Genomic DNA, 20,694 nt, shown 5'->3' with positions numbered 1-20,694 from the left:
AACACCAGATTGTGTGGTGACCCCAGATCTAGCTGTACAGGGCACATGGCAGCACTGGATCCAATGCGGGTGTGATGTCTCTTTGTCTCAAGCCACTAGGATCTACAGTATTGACAACTATGTATTCCTGGGTGAGCACTGCAGGGAATCTGAAATGGCTGCAAGGGATGTTGGGCTTCTAAGCCATGCCTCCCCTGCTAGGGAGCAGGGCAGGCAGCAGTGGTGGCTGGAGCCAATGGTGTGCACATACTCTGCTTCAGGGGCTGCTGCAGATGCCTTTGTAGTGGGAGAGGTTATTTGCAGGCACACTTGAAGTGATGGGGGTCAGGGCAGGTAACAAGGGCCAGGGCCAGCTATGGGCTCACTGTCATCTGTGGAGGACCTGGGTGTCAGCATGTTCTCCTATGGCTTCACACTCTACCCCCGGGTATGTTTATTACAGTGGAGGACAGTGACTGACAGGGGTCAGGCTGTGGGGCATGCAGGTCCTCAGCTGGATGAACTAGCTACATGTGGGCATGGTGGTGCTGGCCAGCAACAGAAGACAGGGCCTCATCTGGACTCAGAAACAGCTGCTAGGGGCCCTGGTCCTTGGTGTTCTCTCCTGTGGGTGTATTCTTTCCCCCGGGCATGCACACTGCAGTGAAGGCCAGGGGTGGGGGTCAGGCTGGGGGCATGCATGTGTACTGCTGGAGGGGCTAGTTACAGGTAGGTGTGGTGGTGCTGGCCAGAGACAGAAGGCAGGGCCTGATCCAGGCCTGCAGGCAGCTGCAGGGTCCCTGGATGTCAGTGTGCTACAGTCTCCCCATGGGTTGTGCACACTGTAGTGAGGGCTGGTGATGGGGGTTGGGCATTGGCATGCTGGAGCAAAGCTGGAGGGGCTGTCTATAGGTAGGCATCTTGTTGCTTCCCTGTGAGGGAAGGCAGGGCCTGATCCTTGCCCAAAAGCAGCATCAGGGGGCCTGGCTGTCAGTGTGTTTACCTGTGGCTGTACCGTTTCCTCTCCCTGCATATGTGCTACAGTGGAGGCCGGTGACCAGCATCAGGCTGGTGGCATACCAGTGGGCAGCTGGAGGGTCTAGTCCCTAGCACAGAGCCAGTGGTGGGCGTCAGCTGATGGCATTTGTGTCTTGCATTCATGTAGCTGTTGAAGCCAGTTTACTCTAAGTGTAGCTCCCAGGCTCTGGTGGGGGTGGGGAGGGACTCAGGTATCTGACTTCTTATCCATGTGCAGCCACAGAGACCTTGGATGGCTACTGGTGCAGGTCCAGGCTCTTGCAGGAGGCAGCGGGTTGGGAGGAGGGGGTTAGGAAGCAGGGAGGGATTGGACTGAAGCTCGACTGGCTGGCATTAGGGAATGTAAATACCTGTGGTGTGGCTGGCAAATCTGAGCAGCTGGCTGGTGACTTCATCAGTGGTGGAAGCTGCTGAGCTTGTCTGCAGGGCAGGTCTCCCACTCAGAGGCACTCTTAGTAGCTGGCCTTCTTGGTGCTGAATACTGTCTTGGAGGATGGGATGATACACGCAAAATGTAGTTGTCTTCCTTCTCTTCTTGTGCAGTTATTCTCAGGTTTTTTTTGGTTTTGTTTTTTTTCCCCCACGATGTTGCTAAAATTTCATAAGTGGATTCTAGAGATTTCCTGGAGCTGTTTTTGTTTGTGGATAGCTGCCTAATCATTGATCTTTGCTCAGGGACAGGGAAGCCGGGATCTTTTACATAGGCATTTTTTCCAGAATCTTCTTCTATTTTATTATCTTGTTTGATTGCTCTGGCTAGGATTGCCAGTATGTTGACCAAGAGTGGTGAGAGTGGCACCCTTGTCTTGTTCCTAATGTTAGAGGAAGAGCTTTCAACCTTTCACTGTTGCATATGATTGTGGGTTGGTTGGGTGTGGGTTTGTCATATAAAGCCTTAATTATATTGAGGTTTGCTCCTTCTATACCCACTTTACTGAGCATTTTTATCATGAAAGGATGTTTTATTTTGTCAAATGCTTTTCCTGCATCTATTGAAATGATCATATGAATTTTACCTTTCATTCTATTAATGTGATACATCACATTGATTGATCTGCATGTTGAACCACCCTTGTATCCCGGGGATAAATCTAACTTGATCATGGTGTATTATCCTTTTAATGTGCCATTGAATTTGTTCTGCTAATATTTTGTTGAGAATTTTTGCATCTCTGTTCATTGGGGATACTGGCCTGTAATTTTTCTTGTATTGTCCTTATCTGGCTTTGGTTATCAGGGTAGTCCTGGCCTCATAAAAAGAGTTTGGGAGTGTTACCTCCAATTCAGTTTTTTGGAATAGTTTGAGGATTTTTTAACTGGTAGAATTCACCAGCAAAACCATCTGGTCCTGGGCTTTTTGTGTTGGGAGGTTTTTGATTACTGATTGAATCTTCTTGTTATAGGTCTAGTCAGATTTTCTGTTTCTTCCTGATTCAGTCTTGGTTGGTTGTATGTTTCCAGGAATTTATCCATTTCTTATCTGTTGTTCAATTTGTTGGTATACAAGTGTTCCTTATAATGTCTTATGATGCTGTGTATTTCTGTTATCAGTTGTGATACTGCCTCTTTCATTTCTGATTGTATTCTCTTATTCTTAATTAGTCTAGCTAAAGTTTTGTCAATTTTGTTTTTAAAGAAAACAGCTCTTGGTTTTGAATCTTTTATATTTTTGCTCTGATCTCTATTTCCTTTATTTCCCCTCTGATCTGTTATTTCCTTCCTTCTGCTTACCTTGGCTTAGGTTGTTCTTCTTTTTCTAGTGCCTTGAGGTGTAAAGTTAGGTTGTTTATTTGGGATCTTTCTTTGTTTATAAATGTACTTATCACTATAAACTTCCCTTAATGAACTGCTTTTGCAACATCCCATTGGTTTTGGTATGTTTTGTTTCCACTTGCATTTGTTTCAAGATATTTCTTGATTTCCCTTTTGACTGATTTCGTTTTTGACCCATTAGTTGTTCAGGAGTGTGTAGTTTATATCTTGTTTATATCAGACATACTGTTAAGTGAAGAAAGCAAAAGAAACAAAAACAAAGAAACCCACCAAAATGCTAATTTATGCAAAAGAAATAATACAGGAAGGATTAAACCAGAAGCTAGAGACTGGTTATCCATAGAGGGCTGGTGGGAAAACTCAGGGAGGGGGATGGGGTAGCAGGGGTGAGAAAAGAGTGACATTACTGTATCTTTTGTATAGCTCTCTTAGAACATAATAATGTTTCAGTTACCATTCACTTATCAAATAAATTAAAACCAACAAGTATGAGGGGGAGTACCTGAAATGAAATAAAAGCCAACAAGAGATCCTAACTATATTATATTGAATAACGTTAACACTGAGGGTGGTTGGGAACATAAAGTAACCATGCAAAACACTGTCCTCACTGGATAATGTAAAGCCAGAGGGAAAAAGAACTACACAAATGCTCTAATCTGGTCAATAAATGTGTTTCTCACGCAGGTGTGGACTGGCAATTTTTTTTTTTTTCCCATGCCATACGTCATGAATGATCCTAGTTCCCTGACCACGATCAAACCCGTGTCCCCTGCAGTGGAAGCGCAGAGTTTTAACCACTAGACCACCAGGGAAGTCCTTGGACTGGCAATTCTGAAACTACCTTATATGTACGCTAGAATTGAACAAGTAAGTGAAAAGATTGCAGATAATGAGAGCCAGGTTCTTACCTTAGGAGAAAGAATTTACAAATAAGGAAAGGTTAAAATGAACCCTGTGATGTTGAATTGAAATTGGAAGTGTTACTGTAAGCTCATGTTTTTTCACATACACGTTTCAATAACTAGCTGCAGAATATGGATGTGTGTCTGTGAGTGAGCATACCTACATTATTTCCTACCTTTGTTGGCAGAGAGGGCCAAAAAGCAGTGACTCTAGTAGCAGTGAGCACATGTAGTGCCAAAATCTTGGCTTCTCAATGCCATTCTCCGATAAATGGAACTAGGAATCCTTGGAGAGGTGGCTGTTCCAGTACCTGGACAGGGAATGAATATGAGAGTGTTTAACATCTTGCCAGAAAGTAAGGTAGGTAAGGAAATGCTTAAAAAGTGGGGAGGAGCTTTTCCAAAGAATACAGGAGTCTACCTAAAGGAGCTTTTAATGGCCAAAACTGGAATAATTTAAGGAATAAAATAATGATAGTACTAGATTATAACCCATAGAATAAATATCCATGATTCCATAATTAATATGATCAAATAAATTAGTGGGGAGAAGAGACAGCTCTTCCTTCAGAAGTCCAATTAATAAATGTAGAAGAAAACAGGCAAATACTACAGAAATAGTTGTTCTAAACAAGATGCTAAAATTAGTAGGTGAAAGTTTGAAAAACCTATGTATAGTTTCAAAGTATCTCCCCAAGATACTTATCAACTACAAAGGGAAAGATAGTAACTTTACAGTGGAGAAACCCAATAGAAACCACTTAACCAAGTGGTCAAAGTCAACATCACCTGTACAAAATATGACATGAACTGCATGATGCCTTAAGGATACATTATTTCTGTGGCATTCTTGCCAAAATGCACACTCATTCCAATCATGAGAAAACACAAATCCACACATCAAGGGATACTATTCGGAGTAACTGATCAGTAGTCTTCAAAAGTGTCTTGTCTTTTTGAAGACAAGACTGAGGAACTATTACAGAGACATAACTAAATGCAATGTGGGATCCTGGACTGGATCCTAGAACAGAGATAGTGGATAAAGTGGTGAAATTCAAATAAGGTATTTAGTTAATAGCACTGTATCAATGTTAATTTCTTGGTTCTGATAGTGGTACTATGGTTATGTAAATGTTAACATTAGGGAAAGCTAAGTGAGGGACATATGGCACCTACTATTTTTCCAACTTTTCTGTAAGTTAAAAACAGTTCAAAATAAAGTTTAAAAAAAGGGTGGTGGAGGATAATATGGTGAAACCAGTTAATATAACTAACTGATTTTTTTCTTCCCCAGCTGCGTTCAGCCGCTTTGGTATACATACACAGAGCAGGCAGACTGTGTAAGACAGTGACTGGAGTCTAGGGCATGTTCTCAAAGCGGGGTAAGCCGCCCTGTTAGTTTGGGTCCTCTAGGAAGCAGACACTGCAGTGGAGGTGGGAATTGACCCCAGCTATGTGCAGTCACGGGCTGGGGCCCACCTCTCACTCGCTGGGCTAAGTACGCTCTGCCTGGCGGCACGTGTCCACTCAGCACCCACGAGCCCCTCCCCGTAGTGTTCCTGGTGCCTGTTTGGAACCTCCCAACTCTTGTGTCAGCTGAAAGGAAGACCGCTGCCTCCTCAGTTCTACAGCCAAGTGGTACTTTGACCCCCTTGTGAGAGACTGGACAGGCAGATGGGAGCAGGCAGGAGGAGCCATCCCACTGGCAGAAGACATCACTGAAAAGTCATTTTCTTGGCTGGTGTCATTCACAGAATCAACTGAAAAACAACAGAGCCTAGAGGGAGGCAGCACCCATGGGAGCCAACTAGGAAATCGCAATGAATTGATTTTAAGTAGCTGCCGGTGTGATTATTTTTAGCCACAGGCCTCAACCAGCTTTCAAAACCTGCTAGTAAGAGTCTCACAGTAGCCAGCAAGTAAAGCCAGCACAGAAATTTAGCTTTTTTGACAGCAAGAATCTGTTTAGCTGGGAGATGGCTTAGAAAGCGAATCAGAGGAAAAGAACTCTTTCTGCTGCAAGTTTAATTTTTCACATCTATCACTTTTGAAAATAAAAATTTTTTTAGTAAATCTGCCTTCTGCCACCCCAGCTCAGTATTATGTATGCATGTTGAGTAAAACAAATTATTTCACCACCTAAACTTGAGGGAGAAATAGACTTGGACAATAGTAAGTGCCGGCAATGCCCCACCCCCACACTTTGGTAGCATATCCTGCAGGAAGCCGTGATCAGAGACTGAATGGGTTTAATGTATCCACACCAGCATGCACAGAACGGCCAGGCTGGCTGATGCTGGGACTGGATCCCTGGCTGCTTCCTAAAGCGTCCAGGGCCGCCCCAGGAGGAGAGGCCTCGGGAGCCAATACAGGGGAGGCTGGCGGGGTGCCGCCAACAGTTTCCCTGACCACATCTCAAAGCAAGTGAAAGGGACCTGCAAGCAGAAAAGGGGAGGGGAGGGGAAGGAGGAGGGAAAGGGAGGGGAGAGAGAGAGGAAGGGGAAGGGAAAAAGAGGACGACTGGTGGCAAACATGACAGAGTCTGGAGTACACAGGAAAAGCCAGTCCATCTTTACTGTAGTGAGTGCAGGATACAAAGAGTTTACAACAACCTCTAACATTTTCTTAACCATTTGATAAAAAGTTCACTATAATATTTATTGTATAATGAAGAAAAAAAACACATTCAGGGAAAAATTGAGATTAACTTATTTTTCTTAAAAGGTTCATCTCAAGGATGGCAACAAAGTCCAGCTTGTGCCGCCAAACGGTTTTACATGATCAAACCGTGTACAGCTTCTTGTGTGAACTGTTGACTACAAACATTTACCAAATACATAAATCTCTTTTAAAAAAGCCATTTTAAATATAGCAAAGCAGTGTCTTCTTGCACAGCAAAGTGAAGTTTCTACAGAGAAATAAAAGTTTTACATTTGTAAAATCTTTTTCACATTCTAATCATCTAGCTTCTTATGATCCAATGCCAGGAGTTTTCTGGTTCCTTATTTACTATGTATTTCTTGTGCGCATGATGGTTAATACAGAAAATATGTTAATGCTTTATTAGTTGTCCTTACAGTAAAAGGAAATGGTAAAACATATATTGTTCTTTTAGAACAAACCCCTGATTTAGTCTCTAACACAATGGACATAATTAGGGCTCAAAAGGTTGATTTTTGATTGGGACCATCTGTAGATGTACAGTGGTGACTTTCACTCTCAATGTAGTACCAGGTAGACTGCTGAAGGAAGTACAGCTGCTGGAAACCGTACTTTAACCAGTGCAATTTAAGCTTTTTTTGTTTTTGTCTTTTAGTAATAAAATACTTCATCTGCAGGGATAAAATTTCTTATGATGGTGTCATACAAAACACATGAGTCTAAAAGGGTAGAAAAGTAGGTTCTAAAGTGACACAGTTAGTGTCTTCCCCACTCTGAGCTGGTTTCCAACAGGAGACATGTATGTTTATGTGTTCGTACATGGGGTCTGGGTGAGGGCGTCTCTGTCAAGTCCATATGCTCTAAGTCACACTGGGTATATGGGAAAAGGGTTAACAGTCAAATACTCAGTTCCTGAAAACAGAATACATTGTTACTTGGTCAGTGTAATTGAAATACAAACTCCGAGCCTTGCGTAATATTATTTTAGAAAACAGTAGTTGTACTGATTATAAACCTGCATAGAAAGAAAGACTATTGAGATACAGTCAGAAAAGCCATCTCATAAGGCACACAAGAAAATAGACAGTAAATGTGAATGTGTTAACTCCTATCCCATGTACAGCAGAAGTTCATGAACATGCATAAATAACAACCAAAGAAGCACTGAACACTTCCAAAGCTATAAATGGTTTACAAAGTGGTAAGGATTATCCTGGAAATTCAGTGTTGGGAAACTGTCTTCTTTCAATTAGGTGTGACCTCATGAAGAAATGTGCCTGTAAGTAGTTCAGTAAAATAAGTATATTTTAAAGAAAAACCAGTCCTTTCTGAATAAGAGCCAAATGTCTAAACTGACGAGAGGACAAAGCATATTGCCCTCCCTTTTTTGGCCTCTATCAAAATTTACTACCGAAAATGTCATTAAAAGCAGAATTCCATTTTGCAGCTGGGAATGCCACAAGTTTATCCTGTACCTACTACCTATGTGTCAGCCAGGAAGTCTGGCTGATGATTTGTCACAAAGAGCACAGGAGGAAAAAAACATCACAAGGAACACAATTTAGGGGGAAAAACCAAAACATAAGTAAAAATTGTAGGCAGCTGCTTAATATTAAGTTTAAAATAGAAAATAGCAGTAATTTTAAACCCTTATTTTGAGTTTCTCAGGAAAGGGAGTATTTAAAAATCGATGATGAAAGACATACAGGACTTTGAATTTTGTTCATGGCACAAGCCCAGGGACCTGCCAAGCTTGCTGTGACCACTTAGCTGTCTTCCTGTGAGAGTAAGGCCTTGGTCAGCATCTCAGTTGAGGGCATCAGGATGGCAAGAATTGTGCCAAGAATCGGCACCATGAGAGGACTGCTCCCCACACTGCAGTGTCATTCGATGCACAGAGTGTCTGGCATGGTAGTATTCTGTAACCAGCTGCATCATGCTATTTTAGAGGGTCAAGGAAAAAAGACCCCTTTCCCCACGAATATTTTTTCCTAATCATTTACCACTTATAAAACCTTTGTGCTCATCAACTATTTTGCCATTTTCTTTAATATTAATTAAATTAGGTCAGCTTTTCTACTATATTTTTTTCCTCACAAAAGGCAAGTTTTAAATAATGCCTTATAAAATCTGTCACAACACATTTTACATTTATGCAGGATGAACTTAACACCAATTTTTTTTGCCACTTTGCTATTTATATACACATATAAAATATATAATGATGCTCAACCCATACAGCACAAAGATTACAATGTAACATCACACATTCACCACCAGTGAGGGGAGAAACCCCTTTATACAATCCTCTGTAAAGACTGGGCCAATAATTAAAATCCAAAGTACAGTATATTTAACAAAATAGTAAATATTAAACAGTGAATACTCTACTTAATAAGGATCTCGCCTTTTCCCCCTAAATTGGCGGCAATCCACAAAAATATACTTTTTAATCTGGTGACCATACAATACATAGGTACTTACATCAAAGGTGATAATATATTTAAGATTCTATATACACAAAGAGTTTGGCTCAACTTTTAATTTACATATAGAGTAATAAGTGTTCATGGCTTTTTTTTTCCAAGGTTCTGCTTGCAAGATATTTTTGTTTGTTTTTTTTTCCCCCTCTTAAAATAAAACTAGAAAGTTAAAACAAGATAAAGCTATTCTCTAAAAAAAAAGTTACAACATACAGCTTTGGCTTATATAAATAATTCATAGCAGAATGTGTTCAAAAGTAGTGAATATAATTTTATATATAGTCATCAATTCATAAGGGTGTTTTCTTTCATATAAAATATACATGAGCTAAAATCAGTTTCTTTAATTTTTATGATATGAATGTAAAAAGAAACTTCTGACATATTCCAATTATAACTTAATATATTAATTTACTGTTAATGCTCTATATTTCTAGGCTAATATTTTCTGAATATTTCATGCGTGTTTTCTATTCTCTCTCTTTTTTATTAGCTAAAGATCACTTCTTTGACCCAATACATTTTTGCACGTGCAAAACAGTTATGTGTGGGGCTTTTTTGTTTTGTTTTTTGTTTTTAATATCAACAGCCCTTTCCCATGCACCTCTTTGCAACAGAGACCCATGCCAGGTGGGTAATTAATATAAATGTCATTTTATGTACAGTATTGCTTTCTTGGTTCCTGCTTTTCTACTGCTCTGTTCTACAAAGCATTTTTCTTAAGTAACTACAGTCACCGCACAGTTAAATAAAACAAGTAGGGGCCCTCTAGGTTTCTGCAAGCTAGTGTGGGAGAATTATATATATGGGTACACGTTTCTCTGCAAAAACTGGTTATCTTATGAAACAAGTAGTCCAAGGAAGTGCCAGACTAGACTCTGCCTACAGGGTGCTCTGTTTGCCATGGGACGCACACCTGCAGATCTACAAGAGTTTGCAGGTAAGTGCCTGATTCCGTGTATGCAACACACACCCACACATAAACACACTCACACCCACATACATATATATGTAAAGGAATATATATGTATGTATGTACATATAAATATATTTAACTCATGTCCTTATTTACCAACTTAGATATGTAGAGCAGTTCACTGCAGTAACAGAAAGTACAAACACCAGCCTGGAAGCCTTAGGTCACCCACGCGTCCATCCTCATTCGCTTTACGGAAGGGCTCTCTCTGTCCTCAGTGTTTGGGGGTCGGCCAAGCACAATCGGAGAATGGAAGTCGCTCCGCGGGTCCTCCCGGTCACTGCCATCATAGGAGCTGCTTGAGCTGCTCAGACTGTCTACAGGGGAGCGGCCCATTTCCTGCCGCGGCTGTGGCTGCGGCTGCGGCTGAGGGGGTTGTGACTGCGGCGGTGGCTGCGGCTGCTGCTGGAAGCCTGATGGGGTCATTCGATCCCGGGGAGGTGAAATTGGTTCTGACTTAATGTTGATGTTTTGGTTGGTATTAATGGATAAATTCGAACCCTGAGATAACTGCCCTCCAGCACTGAAGGAAAAAAAAAAAAAGATATGGTAGATGGTTTGTGAGTACATCTGCATAAATGGAATATTACAGACACCACCCGACTGAAAAAAGTCCAGGGTCTGAAATACTGTCAGAATTCCCCAAGACCAGTTTTGGTGTTTCCTGCAGTGCTTGGCACAGAAAAAAATTATATATCCCTGGTAGACAAAAAACAAGTACAGTTGAGATTTTTAGTGAGTGGTCCTGTTACCCACAGTCTTAGTACTTCTGTAGCTGAAGGATCCAAAACAGTGTCAGTGACTAATGCTGTACATGGACCAAAATGGCAGAGGAACAATATGGCAACTTGAATTCTGCTTCCTCTCTTCCTTTCTGCTGCTTCTGTGACAGGCACAACATGTCACCTATTCTCACAGCAGCTCTCAGAAGTCAGTCATGTCACCTTATTTTCCAGATGAGGAAAGTGTCTCAGAAAGGCTAAGTGACTTGCTCAGAGTAGGACACAGTAGAGTGTATACAGCCTTTCCCCCCAGTCTGAGCACCAAGCCTTTTCCACTTGCCTTTGCATGGCTATTTTTAGTGTGTTCATTTAGGATGCTCTGCAAAGGCCCGAGGGCCAAACACCTGTGTAGGCAAAGAAATTTCCCTCAGATACTCTGTGCCTTTCTCCATGACATAATTCCCAAGACGACTGATAACAGTATGCATTGTGGAGCTATTTCAGGATGCAGGGAAGCTCTCTGGGGATTTTCAGGGCAGGAGGCTAAGAGGCTGGGTGTCCTGAGTGTCCTGAGCAGGGGCAAGGCAGCCAACCCTCGTGGAGGCCTCGTGGGCCTGCTATGCTGTCCCCTCATCTCCTCTAGCTGCTCTGTGGGCTGACTATTCTGGTTCTACTGAAGCACCATTCCTTCTGCTGGTGATGCCTGGTCCTACCTGGGCACCACTGTAAACCCTTTTCACTTATATCCCCACACACTGTCCATAAGGAACATTCTCTTTTGTGAACCCTTCTTGGTGAGGTATACAGTGTATGCAGTGGGCTGGGATCAACCACATGAATCCCATGTAGCTTGATTCATACATAAGATACCCAAGCCCTACCACTCCACCCCTACGATCCGGGGAGAAAGCAAAGGGCACAGCCCATTTTCTTATTCTCTTTGTCTGTTGATGTTAACCAAGGCAAAAAAGAGAAGGGTGGTAGGTAGGCCGGAATACCTTCAGGCTGCCTTTCTTCAAAGGCAGTGGAATGAGACAGGGGTTGGGAAATAGGGGTACAGATTTGGGGAAAATTTCTAGTTACTCACACGAGAGAGCTGAGGGCTGCTTGTCCTAAATGGTGCTGCTGCCAGGCTGACACCTGTCCCAGAGACAGCATTCCTGGGGAGTTGAAGCCCTGCAGGGCCGACAGGTCTGCACTAGTCAGTGAGTAATCTAAAAAAGAAGGAAATGTTGCTTGTGTGTGTAATAAAAGGACCATGCAAAATCTGTTTTTCAATTAGTTGCTTCAAAAGTTTTATGTTGAGAGAAGCCAGGTACTTCATAACATCAAACAACGCACTTACGGGTCTAAAACCCACAAAAACTTTTTCTTTGGGGAGGTTTATAGGACCTAGCTGTATTCAGTTGTCTGGGATTATTTCAATAAAAAATGTTTCAATTTTGTACTGAATAATTTATAGTTTATTATTTTACAAGAAGTTGAGATACTTCTTCCGGACTTGTAAATAGAAATAATAAAAATACCATCACTAAAGGATGTTCCTATACAATTGTTATTTTAAATAAATATGCCCACTGCTACCCTCCTGAACAAAGAGAAACACTCCAGCTCACCCTGACTCCATCTAAATCAGCACATCTCATATTCTTGAAGTAAAGGGGGAGCAGGAAAGACTCAGGACCCCTTCTCATGGGGTGCCAAGCTTAGTGACATAGACAGTATTTACATTATCACACAATTAAATGACTGCGTTTGTTCGAAGTACAGGAACTGTCAAAGATCCCTGACTGCATGCAAAATGGAAGTTCATCAAAAAACTGTTACAAGACATAATATACATGAATGCTTCAGTCATAATTGTTGTGACCAAGACGTGGGATGTTAGTTATCATTCACATGTAGAGTTATTTCAGTTCATCATTAACACTTGTCTTTTCCAGTTAGTTCTAAAGAGAGGAGGCACAAACTCTTCTAACTTCTTTTTCATGTCTCAAGAGAGGTGTTTAAAGAAATTGGTCTTCCTGGTGAATTAGTATTTTAAAAAAAGAAACTGAGTTGAAACAGCATAGCTCTGCTTAGGATATTTTCTCATTTAGTGTTCTCTAAGATTGCCTCGTCCCTCCCCACAGAAGCTGGGGTGGGGGTCCATCACACTGTGCCTTCCACAGTGCCTCCAAGTCCTTCCAACTACTTACTTGACATGTCTACTTGGATGTCTCTCCAGACACACCTCAAATCTGACATGACCCCAACTGGACTCATCATTTCCTCCAAACCTGCTTCTCTTTAGTAAATGGAACCAACTTTCACATGACTGTTCGTGCCAGAAACCTGTGGGTGTTATCCTTGGTACTTACTTCCACCACCAACCATCATGTCTGGTTGACTCTAGCTACTGTCTCTCAAGCCTGCCCAAGTTTCACCGTCTCTACTGCCACCACCCTAGTTCACGCCATCAGTATCCATTACTTGGATCACAGTAGCCTCTTGTGTGGTGTCCTTGAATTCACTTTTGCCCCATGCACACTGTAGCCAGGTGATCTCCAAAAAAAAATATGGTCATGATACCTCCCTGCTTAAAACCTTTCTATGGCTTCCCAATGCTCTCAATGCTTCTCATGTCCAAAGTCCTCAACAAGGCCTATGCATCCCTACTTACCTCTGTAGTTTCAACTCTACAGCCGTCCCATCCCTCCAGCCACATTCCTGCTGCCTCCTAGCCTTTGTACACAGTACTCCCTCTTCCCGGAACACTCTCCCTACTCTGCCTGGCTGAGTCACACGTGCTCCTTCAGGTTGAAGCTTCAGTGAAGCCCTTAACACGACAGTAATAAATTATTCCTAGAGCTGTTTGTCCTGTGACTTTTCCTCTGATAGACCCTACATTCCACTGTTAACCACACACTCTTGTATTTCCAGTGCCTGCCATGGTGCTTGTTACACAGTATGTGTTCAATAAATATGTGCTGAATGGATTCATGAATAAGTGGAGAAGCTGGGAGTGTTATGGATGGGCATGAGGAAGCGTCTATATGATTCCTTCACACAGAACTATTGTACTCTTTGAAATGTTGCTCATTCATCCCTGTACTGACTGGCATGTGTTTGACACATGCCACACATACAACGTAGCTGATATACTAACAAAAGACAAAACATGGACGCATGTTTTAAAAAGGCAAATAGATAAATACGTTAAAGATAATGTGGTAACATTAAACAGAATAGGTGCTCTGAGAGAGAGCAAAGACTATGTAGTTAAAGGAGGAGTGAGATTGATGCTAAGTGATGGACAGTTTCGACAGAACCTGACTCCATTTTTATGTTTTGGTAATTCCTTCTGGACTTAAAAAAAAAAGATTCTTTAAATTCCATGGCATTTCTAAAAACAAATACAGGGGGGGTATCTAAGTTGAATATTGGAAAAACCTGTCATGAAATGCTCAGTAAACTGTAATCTAATGTTGACACCCTGCTCAAGCCCCATCTCCTCAGCCAACACTCCTCTGAACATTCTAGCTCACAGATTTCCTTCTTTCCTCACCTTCTCGAGATCAGAGCATGAACTGGTAACCTCAACAACTCAGGACTTCCCCGCCATAGTTACCAACTTAGGTATGTCCTGTCTCCTTTTCCAGAATAAACTTGGGAGAAAATGTATGTCCCTAGAATAGTGTTGCTCATATAGCTGGTGATCAGGACAATGAAACAGAATTTATATGAATGCATAATCCCTGGCTTTACTCTAGATTTAGCTGATGGATTTGGACTTTTTTTTTCATATTGATTGTTGGAAAAGGTAGTAGACATTTTCTAAGAGGCTTTCTTTTTCAACAAAACCTTTTAAAGTTATTTCTGTTTTAAAAGAACTACTTGGAATTAAAGCAGCAATCAAATGTATTGATGGCTCTGCACCCCTCTGGGAGCTCCAGAGAGCAGGGTGAAAGCACCGTGCTACAGCATTTATCCTGAAGTCTAAAATTAGATGATTTTTATTAGTCTCCTTATTAGAATCACAAAAGAATAAATTCTCTGCACTGTAGTCTCTGAAAAACTGGCAAGGTATTTTTAACTATTTCCCTCTTTCCTTCTTTTGAAGCATCAGGTGTTTGGCTCAGCTGGCGAGAAAGTGAAGCCCCATGTGTCCTCTGCCGCTCCCTATGATGGCACATCTAGAGAAACCTGTGCACGTCGGGTTCTCCACACAGCCTGCGTGGCTGAAAGCACCCCTTCAGTCACTGCAGCATTCTTAAATTTACCTGATATACCCTCCAAATAGGGTATTTGGGAGTGAAATGTCTAAATAAGCATGAATGAGTGAAAAGCTCCCCTCAGAGGTGACGAGTGACAGACTCTGAGGAGAAACAAGAAAGCTCCTGGTCTTGCCCCTCAGGCACAAACAGCAGAAACCAAAAGGGGTGTCACACGGAAGAAAACATGACCTGCTGGCACAGCCACCCAACTCCACCTCCCCGAGCCCTGAGGTCCAAAGGGACTCAGTCTTTCCCAAGCTAGGTTGACACAGCATACAGAAGAACACCTCATTTCAAAAGCCTGGAATAGTGAGATGCTGTTTAACAAGAACTATATAGAAAATGCCGAGCCTTTTGCTCCGCTTGCTGCATACCATAATTTTGATAACAGCTAGTTGTTTCTTCGTCAGGGGTAAGTAAAAGTTCATGCTGGGAAGTCTTTCTACGATCAATGTGTATTTTCTAATTTTTTTTCAAGACTAGCATGTGTTTCTTTAACATATCCAAATGTGAATCTAAGAAACTGGAAATAACTTATTTCAATAAATATACTATTTAAAAATCATAAAAGCACATGTTGAGCACAAAACAAAGAAATAAAACCCACAAAAGGCAACAGAGTAGGCTTACCAGTGTTGTAGGCGGTCGGCATTGCTGAGTACACCAGGCCCTGTGGAGGCAGGCTAGGGGTTGTCACAGACACCACGGGGGTAGCTAGGGGCTGAGTGGCTTGAGAACTGCTTATCCTCTGGGTATTCTGTGAGAGAGAAGAAAAAAGTAAAAGTGTTATTCTGTGAGTATTTATATTCAAACTTAATATTTTAAAAATAACATTCAATTTAAAAGTGACTTTTCACAGTTTTATGATGTGAATGTCATTATTCCCTGAAGCAGTGATCATATGAAAACCTTAAAAATACTAATAAGAATAACTAAATATTTAATTTTAAAGGATGTATTTTACATTAATTATTCAGTTTCCCCTAGAGTCTTTTTCATAGAGTTTATTGATGTCAGAGATATACCCTTAAAATAGAAAACTGCATTAGGACTGATAACACTTATGTGTTAGCATAAATGACGACTTGATGCCACTATAAAGATAGCCAAACTACCCTAAATAAAATATGTGTAGATTTTAAATACCAGAGGATAGCAAGGTCATTTGTATATATAGAGATTATAAGTCCATGAGCATATAGGGATCAAAACTACTTTTTGCAGCATTTACTAATTTAACAAGGTTTTAAGTCATGGCTTACTAAAGTGCAGCTTGTATTCATATTTCCTTCCCTCTGATCCTGCAGTTGACACACACACACACACACACACATATATATATATGTACATGTATATGTATGTATATATTTAGATATAGATTTTTTAAGACTTTTAAAAGAGCAGTTTTAGGTTCACGGCAAAACTGAAGGAAAGGTACAGAGATTTACCATATACTCCCTGCCCCCATACATGCAGAGCCTCTCCCATCATCCACATCATCCAACACTGACTGTTTTTTAACGGCAGATTCACACACAGTCTCCTGACTCTTATGAGAGGAGAAGCTTTGGGTAGAGAGCTCTTGAATAAAGTACTTTTTTATTTTTATTTTTATTTTTTTGAATAAAGTACTTTTGACAGGGCTGCATGAAAAATGGTAAATGCTTGCCAACTGACAGCATCTACATAGTATCCTATCTACAATGGGAATGAAAAAAGAAAACAACTATTGAATAATCAAGTCAGTTTAAGATAGTCACCATTCTCTATGTGTAGAGGTATGACAGGGCAGTTTCTCATGACACTGCCTTAAGTGAACACTTTCTAAAACTGAGGATCAGAGGAACAGGACAGACTCCAAGTTCCATGTGGTTAGAACACAAGAAGGCTAAAGCATAACTCCAGGGTTATTTTTTTCTAACTGAAGAAATTACAGCCTGATAACTGACATTTGGGGTACTAAGCCATATGAATAAAAGTATAATTCAGTGCCCTTGAGGTTACAGAGAGTCAGGATGTGATTCAGTTTTCTCTATCACCGTTTCAAAGGGTAATCAGATAAAGGCCTTTGGTTAGATCTAGATTTTTGAACTTTTGATCATTTGATAAGGATCCAGATCTCATTTTATTTCTTTTTAGTTTGTATTTTCTATCCAATCTTAAATTAGAGGATGTCGGAAAGACCATTCAGGTATACTGCCCTGGATCTTGTCCCAGATTCACTAATTCCTAAGCACTGGGAAAATCATTTAACCTCTCCAAACCTCTTCAGTTGTAAAGTGGGGAAGATAGCGATCATTGTGCTGCCTGCCTTGTAGTACTACTGTGAGAATATAGTAAGGTAATAGATGGGAAATGCTTTGAGACAACTGAAGTACTACAGGAAGGTAAGATAGTACCCTTAAATTATTGCTCTAAGAAACCCTCTGGCCCAAGATTTCTACATAACTCGTATAAAAAAAAAGGTAAATATATTTATTCCTTCTGATCCATAGCTATTCCCCTGGAGCTGTCATGAAGTAGAGTTGTTCTAGAATTGCAAGGCTTCTAAAGGAATCTCTGTAGCCTGGTTCTAAAGGAGTCTTTAGTGTAGGCTCCGGGCACTTGTCTTTATTTCACTTGGGGTCAGAGCCATTCATGATTATATTTTAGAGCTCAAGCCAATTTATACAACTTTCCGAATTCTAATAGATTGTGTTTCTGATTATATTTTAGTCTGACACATAAAGCTCTGCATTTTAAATTGATTAAGTTTTAGAGTCTGAATTAGCTTAAGTTTTAGAAATGCGAATGACTATACAATTTTTGGTTATATATTTGTTTCTTAATTACAAGTATTTATTTTTATGATTGCTAGATTTTATAGTCTTCAAATACTTAGAAATTTACCTTTGAGATTCTGTAATTGAGGGTATACTTTAAGGAATGTGGAAAGGAATACATTTTTGTCTCAGCATCAAGTTAAAAATTTTAATGAATTTTTGAGACAGATCTACTTTGGATTTAATTTGTTCTCACAGATTTGGTCACTGAAACTTCAAGAGTCAAATACTAGGTGAAAAATAAAGTACAACATGGTTTGGTCTAGCTTTATTCATGCCATAGCTTCACCTCCACGGAAATCTACTGATGTGACCTCAAGATGGGGGGGTGGGTGGGATGGGGTGTGTGTGTGTTTGTAAAACCGTAACACTCCAATATATCGGTTCTACCCATTAAAGCTCAATGGCACTGATTTCCACAACCACTAGAGGGCAACATATTGCTAGATAATTCATAAGTTCACAAGGAAGCACTTATGATAACTTCTTAAGGGTATAAATAGTGAGGTTTAATCTAAGATGAATTATTTTATCTTGAACTATAAACATCCATTTGCTAATCATTACTGTATCATTAAGTACAGTATTTCCCCAAAAGATAGTTAAAATCTGCACATGATATAATCCAACGCCACAACGAAAGCTGGCTAGTATATTTTAGTTAACCAATATGAAACCACATCCAAAACTGTGAGAGTGAACACAAAGTTAAAGAACAATCTCTCGTTTTAAGGACAGAGCACAGACAACCTTATTTGAAAAGAAAGCAACTGTGCAAAACATACCAACATGCATATATATATATATATAATAATGTAAACAAAATGAACAGATGCCTTTCCCCCATGCTTTCATGCAATCTAAACCTCTGTCCATGCTAAAAACTAAACATTTTCAAGTTTTTATTCCCCTTAAGGTCACCTAATTAGCAGCTGACTGTGAAATCAGAAGATCAGTTCTGTGAGGTTTGAGTTTTAGTTCCCAAAGAAATATATTAACTGAAAGTTACTTTTAGTCAAATTTAATTTCTAGAAAAAAAGCCAATAGAAATCATTTGTTTTGGAAAAAAGGTAATAGCTACTTTTAAGAACAGAATATCTTCTGATAGAAAAAAAAATAAGTTTGTGTATGTTAAATTAAAGACATTCATTTTAATAAACAGGGAACCCCCTTGTGGTTCAGATCGTCTCATGCAGGATGAAATAATTCTAACTCTGAAAAAAGGTGACCTCACCAAAAATGATGTAATCTTTTTGAAAGAAAGAGAAACACAAGACAGTGTGTTACAATCTGAGGAACTGTGAGGGTGAAGTCATTTTCTAAAAATATATTAATAATTTGGGGAACTATAAAAGGTATTCTGTATCTTTCCTTAAAAAAAATCTTTAATGTGTCTTCTCATCATGGACAGCTATTGTTTATAAAGGCTCTATCCCAAAGTTCCCTAAAAAGTGGTAACAAATAAAATGGGTCAAGATATACAATTATAAGTAGGAAAACCAGACTCTGCAGTACCCGTAGGTTGGTTTAGTTATTCAAAATGTTTGGACAGTATTTAATAGCAAGAAAAAAAATCTGTGTAACAAAGGGAATATTAGATAAAAACACTGAAGAGAATTAGTACTTTCTACATCTTTTTCAACTCCCTTCAATCGGAAACCCACACTCACCAACTCCAATTCCTCTTCCTCCGACTGCACTCAGCACATAAGAGGGATAAGAGAGTTACTAAGACTGTTGGTACTAGAATATTAAATATTTCTTTAGAAAAACATGGTATCTGAACACTAGCAGTTGTTTGGAAGTCTAAAGAGATGATTATATATGCAGTAAGTACAAACATAAATTATTTATTGTTTCTGTACCTGTAGTTGACTTCAAAAGACTGGAAAGATTCTTTTAAATCCTCTAGGGCCAGGATTTAGACATTCCTACCCCAACTTGGTCTGCTCTTAATGCTGGCCTCGCCTACACATGGCCATGCTACTGTGACAATATATAAAAGTATTTCCTAATCATGAAACTAGTTTCTATTTGGAATCTGGAGAATATTAACTCTATACTTACATCTAAATCCTCCCATCCCTACCCTACCTGGTCACACATGTCCATTTATCTTATACTAGATTCTGTGCTCCTTGGTGGGCAGAAATTATCTTGTTTTCTTATTTCCCACAGTAACTAAGCACACTGTTATGAAACAACAAGAAATCAAACATTTAGTAAGTATAGTTTTAAATAATACAAATTTATATGTTTATCATTTGCAAATACAGTTTTCAAATTTCAATGGAGAAAAACCACATATATGAAGAAAATGAGACTGGAGGAGAAATGAACTGATAAATCACATACAGAAAAGATGAATGAAACATACTGCTCCTTTTTCCCCTACACATCTAGAAAGTCTTAATATGCTAGAAATAATCTACTATCTAGGGTTTTTATTATTTTACTTGAGTAAGTCAAGCTTCTTTGTCAATCTGCGAAAGGTGTCTTTATAAGCATCACTGATACATGAAGCCCCAATCTGAAAGCAGACAATGGTGTAAAATAGGAAGAAGCCTCATTATTTACTGTGAAAAACAACTACCTGGCCTATAAACTTCTATTTCAAATGTGCGCAAAATGCTCTTCAACTGTTTTGTTACAGATGTCTTCACACATCTCCAACTGTAAGACACATCAAAATAATATGGGTGTGTGTACAGTTTTCACTATAACTTACAGGGATAAGGGTGTAAATAGTTTCTGTGGCAAATTTTAAGAATTCCACGGAGATGCTTCATGATCTCTTAAAAAAAAGATTAAGATAACTGACAAGGTACTAAATGTCAAACTTGTAGTTTGTCCTTAAATCCTGCAGTTTATTAGTAATTCTTATAAATGTATTTCTACACCTTAAATGAAACTTCCTATAGTTTTTATTTCTGAAGGATAGTGGCAGGTATTCCACATCCAGTTCATGAAAGGTGAGCCAAATGACTATCCTAAATGTCATTTTTTCTCAACTCCTTTTCTTGGGGACATACTTCTCTGTTATATATAGGTATGTATTTTTTAAACATCTTTATTG

The 20,694-nt window shown here is 39.8% G+C and overlaps 1 protein-coding gene across 14 annotated transcripts in view; it reads right to left on the bottom strand.

The window, feature by feature from the left end:
- Positions 1-6,246: 6,246 nt before the first annotated feature.
- MEF2A (myocyte enhancer factor 2A) overlaps positions 6,247-20,694 on the bottom strand; it is a 181,045-nt gene continuing 166,597 nt past the window's right edge. For 10 of the 14 annotated variants that reach the window (XM_070044859.1, XM_030873132.2, XM_030873125.2 and 7 more), the window contains 4 exons: positions 19,289-19,312; positions 15,427-15,553; positions 11,628-11,754; positions 6,247-10,341 (listed from right to left, as the gene is read on the bottom strand). In XM_070044859.1, the coding sequence (XP_069900960.1) occupies positions 9,978-10,341; positions 11,628-11,754; positions 15,427-15,553; positions 19,289-19,312 (642 nt within the window). In that variant the 3' untranslated portion in view covers positions 6,247-9,977. The remainder of the gene's footprint in view (positions 10,342-11,627; positions 11,755-15,426; positions 15,554-19,288; positions 19,313-20,694) is intronic. The other 4 variants (XM_060293905.1, XM_030873134.2, XM_030873130.3 and 1 more) reach the window with 1 other exon arrangement.

This window comes from Globicephala melas, chromosome 2 (assembly GCF_963455315.2).
Source record: "Globicephala melas chromosome 2, mGloMel1.2, whole genome shotgun sequence".
In the NCBI taxonomy this organism is placed as follows: domain Eukaryota; kingdom Metazoa; phylum Chordata; class Mammalia; order Artiodactyla; family Delphinidae; genus Globicephala; species Globicephala melas.
Note: the sequence above shows the minus strand (reverse complement) of the source record. Positions and strands in the feature narration are given on the sequence as shown.